Here is a 17,063-nt window from a genome sequence, read left to right as displayed (position 1 = left end):
AACCTACCAGATCCCTGGTATTCATGATACATCAACACTTAACTCTGTGCTAGCCATCTTATCTGTCCATAATACTGCTGAGATAGACATGTAAACTGCACACACTGTGAAGCTGTATACAGGCCATGAGTCAACTGGCAATTGAATAAACTTAACTGATCACTCAAAATGCACATTAATATTGGAAGCATTAAGAAGAAAACAAGTAGAAGCTTAGGTTTGAGATTATTAAAAGGACTTTTCTGAGAAAATAAAATATTAAAATTAACTTGGGATGCAATGAAATGAATTAAGGCAAGTTTCTTTCTTCCAGAACTTCTTGGAGCCCAAAATATGCTAATGTACATTGTATACCAATAAACAAGATATCATATGCAGCATTTCACTCAGATGAGGAGCCATATCAAAACCTATAAGTAGAATAGGTAGAGTGGAGTAGAATGAATAAGAAAAGAGATCATTACTTTGAGAGGTACAGCATCAAAAACAACTCCGTATGATACCTCCTAGAAGCCTCACCCTGTTCTAAGGTTTGTTCAATAGTTTATTTTACCTTACTAACAACATAATACAATTATGACGCCCATTTTACTTTGAGAAAATGAGGTATAGAAAGGTTAAGGAAACTGCTGAAGGTATACAAATAGAAAATAGTCACAATAGGATTCAGACTTAAACAGTTTGCTTTCTTAATCATTATGTTCTTAACCATTACCGACAAAATTCTTACCCATTACAAAGTAAATTATTAGTTAGATATTAAGCAAAAATGAAAAACAAGCATAATAATTAAGTTAAATAGAAGGATAGAAATTTAAAAAGCCCTATTCAATGACATTGGGAATAGGGGAAAAGTGGTAAAAATATCTACAATTACAATTTTGAAGTATACCATAATTACATTTATGATAATCCCTAGTTTAATTAAAATTAAGAAGCATTTCAAGCAGAGAATATAAAACCCAATTCCCTCATGCACACTAAGGAGAACAGACTGTAAGCGCTTGGAGGAGCTCTCACCGTGACTCTCCTTGTATCCAGCTGGCGCAGCTGCAGCATGTTCTGAAGAACAGTGTGCTTGTACCATGGCTCCTGAGCTATGGGGTTGCCATCAAAAGTGATGTCTGAGAGAGAAGGAGAGTCAGCAAGGCAGCAAACACTCTCGAAACTGTAGAGACAGAAAACAGTTATTGTGACCTTCAAAACTTTGATATGTTTGATAGAACAGTTTTAAATTTACAGAAAAATTGAGAGTATAGTGCACAGTTACCACATACTCTCCAACCAGTTTCCCTTATTATTAACATCTTATATTAGTATAGTATAGTTTTAAAATAATCAATGAACTAATCCTATATAATAAAAGGCTAATATGCAAATTTTCCCCAAGCACGGGAGGGAGTTCAACCTACCAGGAATTAGACGTATGCTGACCACCATGGGGCGGCATGGAAAATGGTGGGCATTGGCAACATGGTGCTGGCAGTGGGCAGCAGTGGAGGTGCTGCTGGCCGTGATGGGCCCCGATGAGAGCGGGACTGAGGCAGGATGGTGGAGCAGGTGAGTGGGTGGCACCAGGCCAAGGCGGGTGCGAAAGGAGGCCCCAGTCGGCAGTGGTGGCAGGCAGCCAGGGGAAGGGAGGCCCCGGCTGGCAGCCGGCAGCCACTAGGAACCCTACCTGTGCACGAATTTCATGCACTGGGCCTCTAGTATTAATATAGATTAAATCGTGCATGTGTAGAGTCCCCTAGGCCTAACCTGCCATCAGGGCCATGTCTGCCACCTCGAGAAGCCTCGCACACTCCACAGACGCTGCCAGTGGCCCACTATGCTCCTTGGATGCTGCCGGTGCCCCGTGACGCTCCAGAAGTCCCACCTGCCGAGGCCACCGCAGGACCCAGAAGTCCCCCACACCGCGGCCACCGCGGGATTCAAAAGTCCCGCCCGCCACGGCCGCCGTGGGACCCATCAATGCACCTCCTGGTGAGTCCAGTCATTGGTTGTGACACTGTTGCAGCATCATGACTACAGGCCTTTTATGATATAGATTCTTATTAACTCAAGTCCATATTTTATCCAGACTTCCTTAGCTTTTACCTACTGTTCTTATTCTGTTCCAGGATCCCATCCAGAATGTCATATTACATTTAGTTGTCATGTCAACTTAGGCTCCTTTTAGTTGGAACAATTTCTTAGAATTTCCTTGTTTTTTGAAAATCTTGACATTTTGCGGCATACTTATCAGTTATTTTGTAGGATGCCCCTCTATTGGGATTTGTCTGATGTTTTTCTAGTGATTAGACAAGGCTTGAGGTACATACTATTAACTAACATGACATCACTGTTAAAGTTGACCTTGATAACCTGGCTGAGGTAGTGTTTTTCAGGTTTCTCCAATGTGAATTTACTTTTCTCTCCCCTGAATTCGTTGGAAGAAAGTCATTATTGGCAGTCCATAGTTAGGAATGGAAAGTTCAGTTTCCCCTCCTTGAGGGCCAACTATCTACATAAATTATTTGAAATTCTTCTTTCTAGCAAGTTTGTCTTTTTTCTACCATTTATTTATGTATATCAGTTTGGATTCAAGAATATTTATTTTATACTAGAGGCCTGGTGCACAAAATTCGTGCATGGGAGGGTATGCCCTCAGCCCAGCCTGCACCCTCTCCAATCCGGGACCCCCCGATCCAAAACCGACAGTCAGACATCCCTCTCACAATCCAGACTGCTGACTCCTAACTGCTCATCAGCCTGCCTGCCTGATCACCCCTAACTAGCCCCCCTGCCAGCCTGATCACCCCTAACCACCTCTGCCTGCTGACCTGATTGCCTCTAACTGCCCTCCCTGCCGGCCTGGTTGCCCCCAACTGCCCCCCCATTGGCCTGGTCACCCCTAACGTGGAACCCCCTGCCAGCATGGTCGCCCCTTACTGCCCCCCCTACCGGCCTGGTCACCCCCTACTGCCCCCCTCCCCCTGTCAGCCTGGTCACCCCACGCAGCCTGCTGCTCAGTCGTTTGGTCATCCCTCACTAACCCCCCCTGCCAGCCTTGTCGCACCACTCAGCCTGTTCAGTCGTCCGTTTGGTTGTTTCGGATGTGACGGCCCCTGGCTTTTTATATATATAGATTTTGGGTTACAATCTAATACTATGTTATTTGTTTTATTGTTCAAATTGTTCTAGCTTTGGCCACTGAAACCTCTTTTAGTTGGCTCCTATGTCCCTTTGACATATGCCCACCATTAATGTGGATTTGTGTGTGTGTGTATGTGTGTGTGTGTGTGTGTGTGTGTGTATGTATGTTTCCTTACTTTCTGGCACTATAAAATTCTCTAGTCTCATATTAAATACTAGAGGCCCAGTGCATGAAATTCATGTGCAGGTATGGTCCCTAGGCCTGACCTGTGATCAGGGCCATTTTCCCCAGTTGCCCGCAGCCGGCCCCGCCCCCGCCACCACCCATCCCCAGTTCCCCGTTCACCATCGGGTGATTGGTGCCTGAAGGCTGGGGGAAGGGACCCAGTGGTCTGCTGTTCCCGCCCTCTCGCCGGCCCCGCCCCACCGCAGGTGCCATTAGGTGATCGGAGCCTGCCGGCCAGGGAAAAGAAACAAGAGGTGGTCAGTTAGCCTCATAGTGACTGGTCTAGCAGTCGTTCTGGTCATTCTGCCATTAGGGTCAATTTGTATATTACCCTTTTATTATATAGGATAGAGGCCTGGTGCATGGGTGGGGGCCAGCCACGCCTCCGATTGGGGTGGGGGTCCCCACTGGGGGGCATGGCCAGCCTGAGTGAGGGGCTGCCAGCGGTTTTCAGGCCTGCCACGACCCTGATTGGGTGGGGGTACCTGCTGGGGGGGCGGCGGCCTGGGCGAAGGGCTGCGGGCAGTTTGCAGGCCAGCCACGCCCCCAATCGAGGTGAGGGTCCCAGCCGGGGGGTGGGGCCAGCCTGGGTGAGGGGCCTCAGGTGGTTTGCAGGCCATCCACACCCCCATTGGGGTGGGGTTCCCCATGGGGGGCGGGGTTGGCCTGGGCGAGGGGCCACGGGCAGTTTGCAGGCCAGCCATGCCCCTGGCTTTGTCAGGAAGGACATCTGGAATGACGTTCGGAAGATGCCCAGGCTATTCAGTCTAATTAGCATATTACTCTTTTATTAGTATAGATTTCCTACCCCAGTCCCAGAATCAGCCTTCTCTAAGGATCCATGTTCCTTATATTGGGAATGGTATTAAAAACAAATATCTGCATATTTGCCATCTGCAAAACTTTTCTTGTGTTTTCAATCTTGTGCCCATTTTTCAAATGTTTTTTGTTTTCTTATTGTTGAAATTTGTTTTTTAAATATATATAGTGAATACATCTCATCAGATATATGTTTTGCAAATGTTTCTCCCAGTCTGTGACTTGTCTTTTCATCTTTTAATAGTGTCTTTCACAGGGCAGAATTTTTTAATTTTAATGATGTCCAACTTACCAACTTTACCTTTCTTGGATCACACTTTGGTGTTGTATCTAAAAATACATTTGCAAACCCAAGGTTTCCTAGATTTTCTCCTAAGTTTTCTCCTAGAAGTTTTCTAGTCTTATATTTTATATTTAGGTCTATAATCAATTTTCAGTTAATTTTGTGAAAGGTATAAGGTCTATGTCTAGATTCACTTTTTTATATGAATATTCAATTGTTCCAGTACCAATTATTGAAAAGACTGTTCTTTCTCTATTGAATTGCCTTTAATCCTTTGTCAAAGATCACTTGACTATATTTTTGTGAGTCTGCTTCTGGGCCCTCTACTCTGTTCCATTGATATATGAGTCTATTCTTTTACCAATACCACACTGTCCTGATTACTGTACTTTAAGTCTTGAAATAGGTTAATGTGAGTCCTCCAACTTTACTCCTGTGTTGCTAATCTAAGTCTTAGGTTTTCCATATAAACTTTAGCATCCTTGTTGATATCTACAAAATAACTTACTGGAATTTTGATTAGGACATTCATTTTTAAAGAAACGAATAATCCCTTTTCTAAATAATACCTAAATAAATGAGGTTGGTAAAACTCATTTAAGTACTTTCTTTTTCTGCCCACTATATTTACTATACTTTCTTCCTGTGTTAAGAAAAGGTAGGGGATATAAAATATTTATGGTACAGTAAAAAACCTATTTGTTCACAACTAAAGTTGAGGCAAGGTCTTTTACAAAAATAAAGTGTTTTCATTGTTACATTTACATATTTCTAGTATCTTTTCCTCTCATTCAAGGTAAAGACTCTGTTATCCATTATTTTACCTCAGAGCTTATCTTTATCAATCTGAAAGGTAAATTTGATTATTTATATGCACATCATGGTTTTTGAGGCATGTTTAGATAATTATGGGAAGAATAGTGACCCGGCGCATGGATTCGTGTACACTGAAAGAAAATTAATTAGAAGGTGGCCAGCGGGGTGGGATTGGGAAAGTTGGGACAGACACACCCTGAAACCAACCTCCCGCAGTCCCTCTCCAGATGGCCACACCTGGGGCCGTGGTTCAAAGGGCATCTGTGGAGTGAGTGAGGTCCCTACAGCAGGTGGGGTCCCTCAGCCTTGCCTGCAGGGATTGCGCTGAAACCAGCTCTCCGACATCCCATGAGGGGTCCGAGAGTGTGAAAGGCACTCTGCAAAGTTGCTGTAATATAGGGTGTGGAACACAAACGCAAGTGTGCAGTAAGCCAGATTCAAGGTCAACAGTGCCCAGCAACAACATAACCCATGGTTGGAGGTGGAATTGCACAGCCCCGCGAGGAATCAGGCTCCCTCCTCTCTGGTTTCAGGGTGCAGCACCTGAGAACTGCCACTGCCAAGTCCCAGAAGCTCCTGCATTGAGCATCTGCCACCTAGTGGTCAGTGTGCATAATAGCGACCAGTCAGATGGACGGAGGGACACTTAGCATATTAGCTTTATACAGATAGATAGATATTTCTGAAAGCCTAGTAGGCAAAAATGAGAGTTCAAGAATTTAAACTTGGAAAAAAAGCTGGGGGAGCAATACTTATAGCTGACAAATTAGACCTCAAAGTGAAGGCCATAACAAGAGATAAGGAAGGCCACTTCATAATACTAAAGGGAGCAATTCAACAAGAAGATATAACTCTGGTAAACATATATGCACCCAATACAGGAGCACCCAAACACACACACACACACACACACACACACACACACAAAACTTCTGGACGATATCAAGGGAGAGATTGACAGCAATACAGTCATAGTAGAGGTCTTTAATACCCCACTAACACCACTGGATAAAACCTCTAAACAAAAAGTCAGCAAAGAAACAGCAATCCTAAATGAATCACTAGATGAGATGGAATTAATTGACATCTTAAGAACATTTCACCCCAAAGCCACAGAATATACATTCTTCTCAAGTGCACAAGGGTCATTTTCAAAAACAGACCACATATTGGGACATGGCAAAGTCTCTTCAATTTCAAGAAGACAGAAGTCATACCAAGCATCTTCTCAGATCAAAATGGCATAAAATTAGAAATCAACTACAATAAAACCAATGAAAAAAATCAAAAACTTAGAGGCTAAATAGCATGCTATTAAACAATGATTGGGTTAGCAATAAGATTAAAGAAGAAACAAAAAACATCCTGGTAACAAACAACAGTGCAAACAGAACAATCCAAAATCTATGGGACACGGGAAAACAGTCTTGAGAGGGAAGTTCATAGTTCTATAGGCCTACCTCAAAAAAACAAGAAAAAATGGTAATAAATTTTCTAACCCTACAACTCAAAGAGTTAGAAAGAGAGCAACAAGAAAAGCCCAGTGTAAGCAGAAGGAAGGAAATAATAAAGATCAGAGCATAAATAAATGACATAGAGACCAAAAGAACAATACAAAAGATCAACAAAACCAAGAGCTGGTTCTTTGAAAGGATAAACAAGATTGATGAACCTCTAGCCAGGCTCACCAAGAAGCAAGGAGAGAGAACCCAAATAAACAAAACCAGAATGAAAGAGGTAAAGTAACAACCAACCCCACAGAAATACAAAGGATTATGAACAAATACTTTGAGCAACGCTATTCCAACAAAATGGACAACCTAGACGAAATAGACATATTCTTAGAAAAATGCAAGCTCTCAAAACTCAATCAGGAATAATCAAAAAACCTGAATAGGCCGATAACTACCTAAGAAATTGAAGCAGTAATCAAAAATATTCCACCAAACAAAAGCCCTGGACTGGAAGGCTTTATAGGGGAGTTCTACCAAGCATTCAAAGAAGAACTAAAACCTATCATCCTCAGACTATTCCAAAAAATTCAAGAGGAAGGCACACTTCCAAGCTCTTGTAATGAAGCCAGCATTACCCTAATTCCAAAACCAGATAAAGACATCACAAAAAAAGAGAACTACAGGCCAATATCCTTGATGGACATAGATGCTAAAATCCTCAACAAAATTCTAGCAAATCGAATTCAGTATTACATTAGAAAGATCATACACCATGATCAAGTGGGATTTATCCCAGGGATGCAAGGATGGTACAATATCCGCAAATCAATAAATGATACATCACATAAACAAATTGAGAGACAAAAATCACATAATCATATCAATTGATAAAGAAAAAGCATTTGACAAAATCCAACATCCTTTCTTGATAAAAACTCCCAGCAAAGTGGGAATAGAGGGATCATACCTTAACATAATAAAAGCCTTATATAACAAACCTACAGCCAACATCATACTCAATGGGCAAAAACTAAATCCATTTCCCCTAAGAACAGGAACAAGATAGGGATGCCCACTTTAACCATTCCTGTTCAATATTGTACGGAAAGTACTAGGCATAGCGATAACACAAGAAGAACACATAAAAGGCATCCAAATTGGAAAAGAAGAAGGAAAACTGTCCTTGTTCACAGATGACATGATACTGTACATAGAAAACCCCAAAAACTCCATCAGAAAACTAGTAGACCTAATGAATGAATTTGGCAATGGACGAGGATACAAAATTAACACCCAGAAATCTCTGGCCTTTTATACACCAATAATGAAGTCACAGAAAGAGAAACGAAAAAAACAAACAAAAACAATCCCATTTACCATTGCACCAAAAAAATTAAGATACCTAGAAATAAACTTAACTAAGGCGGTAAAAGACCTGTACTCGGAAAACTACAGAACGTTGAAAAAAGAGATAGAGGAAGACATAACAGATGGAAGAACATACCATATTCATGGATTGGTAGAATCAACATCATTAAAATGTCAATACTACCCAAAGCGATCTACAGATTCAATGAAATCCCCATCAAATACCAACGGCATATTTCAAAGATCTAGAACAAACTCTGCAAAAATTCATCTGGAATAAAAAAAGACCCCAAATAGCCACAGCAATCCTGAGAAAGAAGAACAAAGTTGGAGGGATCAGAATACCAGATATCAAGCTACATTACAAAGCCACAATTCTCAAAACTGCCTGGAACTGGCACAAGAACAGACAAATAGACCAATGGAACAGAACAGAGAACCTAGAAATCCACCCAAGCTATTATTCTCAATTAATATTTGACAAAGGAGGAAACTGCATACAATGGAGTCAAGATAGTCTCTCCAATAAATGTTGCTGGGAAATTTGGTCAGATAAATGTAAAAAGTGAGACTAGATCCCAACTTACACCATACACAAAAACAAACTCCAAATGGCTAAAGGACTTAAATGTAAGACAGGAAACCATAAAAATCTTAGAAAACTCCATAAGCAGCAAAATATCAGACATATGTGGTAGCAATATCTTTACCGATACAGCTCCTAGGGCCACGGAGACTAAGGAGAAAATAAATGGGACTACATCAAAATAAAAAGCTTCTGCACAGCAAAAGAAAACTTCAACAAAACAACAAGAAAGCTCACTGCATGGGAGAACATATTTGCCAATGTTATCACCGATAAGGGTTTAATCTCTAACATTTACAGGGAATTCATACAACTTAACAAAAGGAAGATAAACAACCCAATTAAAAAAATGGGCAAAGGACCTAAATAGACACTTTTCGAAAGAGGACATACAGAAGGCTGAGAGACATGAAAACATGCTCAAAGTCACTATTCATCTGAGAGATGCAAATCAAAATGACAATGAGGTACCATCTCACACCTGTCAGAATGGCTATCATCAACAAATCAACAAATGACAAGTGCTGGCCAGGATGTGGAGGAAAAGTAACCCTTGTGCACTGCTGGTGGGAATGCAGACTGGTGCAGCCACTGTGGAGAACAGTATGGAGTTTCCTCAAAAAGTTAAAAATGGAACTCCCATTTGACCCAGTGATCACACTTCTAGGAATATATCCCAAGAAACTAGAAACACCAATCAGAAAGGATATATGCACTTCTATGTTCATAGCAGCACAATTCACCATAGCTAAGATTTGGAAACAGTCTAAGTGCCCATCAGCAGATGAGTGGATTAAAAAACTGTGGTACATCTACACAATGGAATACTACGCCGCTATAAAAAAGAAGGAACTTTTACCATTTGCAACAGCATGGATGGAACTGGAGAGCATTATGCTAGGAGAAATAACCCAGTTGGAGAAAGAGAAATACCACATGATCTCACTCATATGTGGGATATAATGAACAACCTAAACTGATGAACAAAAATAGATCCAGAGACAAACGGACAGGGAGGGGGAGTTTAGAGATCAACCAAAGGACTTGTATGCATGCATATTAGCATAATCAATGGACACAGACACTGGGGCTATGGGGGTTTACCCTTGGTGGTGGCAGTGGCCGGGGGAGGGGGGAGGTGAAGCAGGGAAAAAGGAGACATATATAATACTTCAAACAATTTTTAAAAAGAATTTAAACTTAATCACTTCAAATGTAAATAAACTTGAACATGGTATTTTTTTCTCACCTAGCATTAACAAAATTATTTTTTTCCATCAATATAAAAAAATCTCAAAGCAGTTTCTAGTGTTTGAGATGGTTGTTTAAAAGATGTTTCTCTCCTGCTTTCATAGTTGTTAACATACAGCTTAAAGAAATAAAAACGATTCTGATAAATTAAAAACTAAAACACAAGGCAAATGTTTATTTCTTACACATGGTTAAATGAACTAACTTATCATCTTCCCTCCTCAAATCTGCTTCTCTGGGCACACTTCCTATCTGCTAAGTGATATATAATCATTGTCATCATCAAGTCAGTTGCCACTGTGAACCAATAAATCCCTTGCTCAGAAATTGATGATTCGTAACGGGAACTGTGAAGAGTCATCAATAATTTTAAGTAAGTGGGAATTAATGTGATTAGAATAATCAGAACTTAGTAACATCCTATATAACAGTGGTTCTCAACATGATGGTCGCAACCCCTTTGGGGGTCGAACGACCCTTTCACAGGGGTCGCCTAAGACCATCGGAAAACACATATATATTTACATTATGGTTCATGACAATAGCAAAATTACAGTTATGAAGTAGCAAGGAAAATAATTTTATGGTTGGGGGTCACCACAACATGAGGAACTGTATTAAAGGGTCGCGCGGCCTTAGGAAGGTTGAGAACCACTGCTATATAATAAGAGAGAAACATGCAAATTAACCATCCCTCCACCACAAGGATGGCTGCACCCACAGCTGAGGCCGAGTTCCCATAACAAGCCTTAAGGAGCAATCAGCAGGGACCTGAGGCGGCGCGGCCCCCCCCCCCAGGCCCCCCCCCCCGTGCGGCTTTACAGCGGACTCAGGCTGTGCCTTCACCCGGCAGGGTTTGACGGGGGACCTCAGGCGCGCCCCCTGCCCTGGTGCCAGGCCAGTGGACCTCAGGCTGCGCCCCCTGCTCAGCGGGGCTTGACGGGGGACCTCAGGCCATGCTCCCCACCCCGGCACCAGGCCAGGGGACCTGAGGCCGTGCCACCACTCTGGAGGGGCTTAACAGGGGACCTCAAGGTGTGTCCCTGCCCTGGTGCTGGCCCAGGGGACCTGAGGCCATGCCCCCCACCCTGGTGCCAGGCCGGGGGACCCAATGCTGCACCCCCCACACAGCAGGGCTTGACAGGGGACATCAAGGTGCACCCCCCACCCCGGTGCTGGGCCCGGGGACCTCAGGCTGCTCCCCCCGCCCCAGCGCCAGTCTGGAGGAACTCAGGCTGTGCCCCCTGCCCTGGTGCCAGGCCGGGGGACCTCAGGCCATGCCCCCTGCCCTGGCACTGGGCCAGGGGACCTGAGGCTGTGCCCCCCACCCCGGCACCAGACCAGGACACCTGAGGCCGCACCCCCCACCCAGAGGGACTTGACGGTGGACCTCAAGGTGCACCCCCTGCCCTGGTGCTGGGCCGGGGGACCTCAGGCTGTACCCCCAACCCCAGCGCCAGGCCAGGAAACCTCAGGCCATGCCCCCCACCCCGGCACCAGGGTGGGGGACAGCAGGCCGCTCCCCCTGCCCAGCGGGGCTTGACAGGGGACCTCAGGCCGTGCCCCCTGCCCCAGTCCGGGCTGGAGGACCCCAGGCCGTGCCCCCCTGCCCTGGTGCCAGGCCAGGGGACCTGAGGCTGCACCCTCCCCACCTGGCGTGGCTTGACAAGGGTGGGACCGGCCAGGTCTGGATCTAGCCCAATGAGGGGGGGCCGGCTGGGTCTTGGTCTCGTGCGATTTTGAGGCACATGTGGGTAGGTGGGGACTTGACTCTGGGTCTCGTGGCACACCCCAGACTCTGACAGGAGGAAGATTTTCATATACATTTTACTAATTTTCTTTCATCTCTGACACTTCTATTATAGAGAAAGGGCAAATAGCAATATTAAAATATTTCCTCTAATTAATCCCCTTTTAATGTGCACGAATTTCATGCACCAGGCCACTAGTGGAGAATATAAAGAACAAAAAGAAATGACTCGAAAACCAGCTATAAAGTAGATTGTAGTAACATATCGAGAACTAAGGTAGTAGTCATGAAAGTAAAGAGGAAGGGGTAGGTTTTATGGAATTTTAGAGTGTGGCATGGACAGAAATTAGAAGCCATTTGGATATAAGGAAGAAAGGAATCTAGAATAACACCTAGGTTTCTCTCTTAGGATACTGGGTGGTGGCTACATGGTGAATACTTTGTCAAAATTCATTGAACTTTGTACTTAAAATGGGTGCATCTTATGACATGTAATTATACCTAAGTAAATGAATTTACAGAGAAATTTAAAGTATAAAAATACATACTTGACAGATCACCTCTTCATCTATCAGGTCTCCTTTATCTGGAAGACTATTTTACAATAGTGGCCATTAGAATATGCTTCAAAAAGCCTTTATGTTTTCCCCCAACCACCACAGGAGGAAATTTCAACCTTAAGATAGTAACTAATGTAAGCAGCCCAGGCAACAAAGCCAGTAGATGGTCTATGTTGAAGAGCATTTTTCTTCAGTGGCTCAGCATATCTGAACAGAATTAAACAGAAGGCTAGAAATGTGCTATGACAATTGCCCTAACTCAGTACCTAGCATTTAATAACTTGTTCAATAAAGTTTGGGGAATGAATAAAAGAATATGATGAATTGAAGTGATTCCAAAGGGCTTATCCTTGATTTAAAAAATTATTAAATGAGTTTCCTTATACTATTCTTTTAATTGTTGATTAAAAAGATACCATGCTATTCAAGAATCATTATGACCTGATATTTGTCCCTAATCAGGTAGATGCATTTAAAAAGTGTAGATAATGTGTCCATTAAGAAAGGTCTAGAAGACATGTTAATGCCCATCTGGCGTATATCTATAATTCAAGCACAGCCAAAAAGAGGCACAGGAATGGAAAAACCACTGCAATTCTCAGCAGGCACTATCCTGGCAACTCTTCCCAGATCAGCTCCTAATATTGCTTTGAATAGTGTTATTAAAGTAAAAATAAAACTGTATTTGATCCACAAGATTCCTCATAAAAGATCATTTCCATCTGCAAGGCATTTGACCAATAAACATGCCAGACGTTACTAGAAACACACTGACAAAATGCATATGATTTTAAAGACATTCTCCAATCAAACAAAACAATACTTTTAAAGTGCAAATACAGGCAAATAAAAGGTTATAGTCTACCTAACCAAATAAAATCAAATTATTTAAAAATAAAAACATAAATAAAAAACCTGGAAATAGAGCAGTGATTATACTGGAGGAGTACTACTTTAAGAATCTCTCCTCTCCTCTCTCTCTTCTCTCCTCTCTCCCACTCTCTCTCTCTCTCTCTCTCAATGCTCAGTTCCTTGTCTCTTCAGAGTACCAAGAATGGAAAAGCTTTGGTCCAAAGGCTGACATTTAACTCATAATTTGACTTTAATCTTTTTCCAGATTACTCATACATTTGTTCCTTCCCTAGTAGTCTCCTCCCAATGCCACATCTGCTTCCTATCTGCTAAAGAACCTATAGAAGAACAATCTGTCCCTTCTGACCAAATTCACATCTCAAAAGCAAAAGAAAATATTTCAGTTCATTTTATGCTTACTTAACAAAGTACAGAGAAAAGGTAAAATTCCCATTTATGCATACATAACACACAGATCTTTAACTAAAAATTCCCAAATATTAGCCAAATCTCTCCAAATTAAAAACGTCTCCCCCAAAAGTACTCTGATATAACCTTAATGAAAAGCTCTTATTTTATATAGATCAGTGAGAATTTTACTGAATAGTTACTAAGTGAAATAAAATGAAACAGAATAAATTCAGTGTGCTCAACAGGACTGAAATATACACAACTGACAAACAAAATAATTAGAAAGATCTATAAGTTAATATATACTTGAGTATTAAAGAATGAAGCACAGTTAAAGAAAAGAGCATATAATTGAGTTTGTATTTTTTATAAAATGAGCTAAGTTTGTGAACTGAGTTCCTTGATCAAAACAAGTAAAAATGATGGATAAAATATATATTTAAATATTTTCAAATGCATTCATGACCTGTTAAAAGATGAGGGATACACAGGTTAAAAAAAAAATAAACATTGGAACTCAGAGAGGTAAGCAGAATGTTGAAATTGACCTTTTTGCTGTGAAGGTATTTACTAGACCCAATGAACTTGAGCTTCAGCTTGCATGATCTTCATGGCCAGGGACCAAGAATTGTCCATAAATCTGAGACGCCAAGGTCTCAACATAGAATGAATTAGTTATAAACTTTCCTACTCACTGCCCCCAAAATATTGCCTATCTTAAAACTTGGGGCTAAGTAAAAGGGGAAGAAAATTCTTCCTTGATTATGTATAATCACAAACCACAATTTGAGGTCCAAATCCACACTAAATGGATGATTTAAAATGTTTCAATATTTGATTTTTTTTTGAAGAGCTCTCAGGCTGGTAATGCCTATAAGCATCTGACAGAAACAAATGAAACTCCTCTATGAAGGAACCTACCTTCATAAACCCCCAAAGAATTCCCAAAGGTAAGGTACCAACGAAAACAAATAGCTCACAGTTGTAAAGGAAATAGAGCACTCTGACTGAGAGCTAGCAGAAACAACAGATGAGTCAGCTCAGCTCCAATTTCTTCATATAATGGGCTTATCAAACTCAGAACATTAAAAAAAAACTATAGCATATTTCAAGGAATAAAACAGGTTTGAAAATACGAATAAAATTCCAGACGATTTTAAAATACAGAACTTCTAGAGATAAAATTAAATTAACTAAAATTAAAAAGTCAGTGGCAACAGATGGAAATAAAGGAAATCAAGCATTTACCTCACTTTTCTTGTACAAACTGTTCTTTGGGTAACTAAAAAAATAATAAAGGTTTTTTTATAGAAGAATTGCAATTCTAAAAAACCTGAAGAATCATAGAATATCTCCATTTTGTAATCCCTGATAAAATAGTGGATTCAGATAATGGTCATCAATGACCGCTAAAATATTTAGGTAACAACAGCTGAACCCAATAATGAGTTTTAACATTACAGCAAGCAAAACATATTTTTTTCTCTATATATGTTCTCCTCCCTTTTATATTTTATTTCACTTCCCTGTTTCTCTCCTTTGGGTGCTCAATAACAAGTAATCATCTGTATTGGTACATTTGAATGTTAGTCACTAGAATTTTTTTCAGTATATGATGGTAGTGGGAGTGCTTAGAAACTAAACAGTTCTAAAGAAACTAAACACACCTAATAATAAGCCATTACTTTTGTCACAAAACAAAAATATGGTTGAGACAATAAAATAAAAATTTTCACATGCATAAAAAAAATCTCCAAATTTCCTTTGGGAAATGTTAAAAGATAACTGAGGATAAAAATTTTAAGAGTTTGTTTGAGCAAGAATCGATTTGAATCAGGCAGTACCTAATTTACAGCAAATACAAAGGGTTCCATGCAACTGTACAAGATGAAAGACTTACATCTGAAGGGAGCGGAAACAAGTCAGTTCCTCGTGGAATGGCAGGCATTTATCAGGCAGATTACCTAACTAATGCTTCTGGTCAGGCAATTCCTGATGGACTGGTTTAAGATTCCATTTCTGAGAGAGCCAAAACTGCACGTAAGTCTTGGTTTGGTGATGTGGGGCCTTAGTATCAGTAACTCCATTTTGGGCCTATTGTCTTGTACTTAAAAGGAAACTATTAAAATAGCTTAACCCATTCATCACAATGTTTAAAAGATTTTAATATTTGAGAAGCTAAATTGATACAAGAGAGAATAAATATAAGACTGTGATGCTAACGGAAACAGCAATTGAAAAGGAGGCGATAGAGATATAAAGAATTAAACGGATGTAAAACAGAAAAATGTTAAACCATCTCTTTAGGTAGCTTTTGTTACAACAATGTCATTGACAACAATCAGTAAAGAAAATATCTATTATGTCTGTATGCATCTGGCTGACAGAAGACAGCAGAGTTGAATGTCTCAGAAATGTAGGTGATAATTCTATTAGCTTTCTCCAGCAGTAAAAGGAAAAAAGCAAGATTAGCTTCAGTCTCTGGTGATTACAATGACTAATAACTAAGGTTAGATTTTGAGATGCAGTAATGTTCTTGTACTGCTAATTTGTGACATTGAAATCAAATTTGAAGTGATACAGAAAGTTCTTGATGACATTTTATTTTCCTGAATTGATATGTGAATGCAAATAAGCCTCCTCACATTTACGGAAGGAAAATTTAAAAAAAAGGATTTTTTGCAGTCTTAAAATTTAATAGGATAACTCTAAAAAGCATGCTCATTGTAGCTACTTTCAACATTTATATTAATTATTTAATAAATACACTGGCTATAAAGCAAGTCAAATAATATCTTGTGAGCAAAGAGATCTAAATTCAGACTACATAAGGTAAGCTGGTCTCTGGGAAAACAACAATTTCCATGGTGCAACTATTCCCAACATGGTCCATCTCAAGCTACCAGATGTCACTACACTGGAGAGCTACACATAATTGATCTAGTGAGTGAGTAAAAGTGGGCTCCAGCATATGACTACAGATCCAATTCCTTATTTACAGGACCAGCAAGGTGGTTCAGTTGGTTGGAATGTCCCAGACACTGAAGGGTCGCAGGTTGGATTCCTGGTCAGGGCACATACCCAGGTTGAGGGCTTGATCCCAAAATCAGGGTGCATACTGGATTGATGTTTCTCTCTCACATCAATGTTTCTCTCTCTCCCTCTCCCCTCCTCTCTCTCTAAAGTTAATAAAAACATATCTTCAGGTGAGGATTTTTAAAAGTTCCTCTTTTATAGTTAATGTTAGGACAGCTATTATTCTATCACTAAACAACTTTGTTATTTGGAGGAACTTCCTTGTATTGCTGGCTTTACAGTCTTATTTGAACTTTTCATCAACATGTACTATACCGATAGAAAAATGCACAAATCATATGTGCACATGTCAATTTTGCACAAACTGAACATACAGCAGCAGATTAAGAAACAAACCATTACTGTACCCCAATGCCACCACCTTGTGTGCCTTTATAGCCATTACTCCTCTCCAAACTAACCACTCTCCTGATTCAAACAGTACAGATAAGTTTTGCCTGTTTTTGAACTTTATGT

The 17,063-nt window shown here is 40.8% G+C and overlaps 1 protein-coding gene across 1 annotated transcript in view; it reads right to left on the bottom strand.

The window, feature by feature from the left end:
• LRRC49 (leucine rich repeat containing 49) overlaps positions 1-17,063 on the bottom strand; it is a 170,716-nt gene that overhangs the window by 66,492 nt on the left and 87,161 nt on the right. Inside the window, 1 exon segment of the mRNA XM_023753166.1 lies at positions 1,021-1,168. Within this exon segment, the coding sequence (XP_023608934.1) occupies positions 1,021-1,168 (148 nt within the window).

This window comes from Myotis lucifugus, unplaced genomic scaffold, assembly GCF_000147115.1.
Source record: "Myotis lucifugus unplaced genomic scaffold, Myoluc2.0 scaffold_41, whole genome shotgun sequence".
NCBI classification, from domain to species: Eukaryota; Metazoa; Chordata; class Mammalia; order Chiroptera; family Vespertilionidae; genus Myotis; species Myotis lucifugus.
This window is presented reverse-complemented; position numbering and strand designations above follow the sequence as displayed.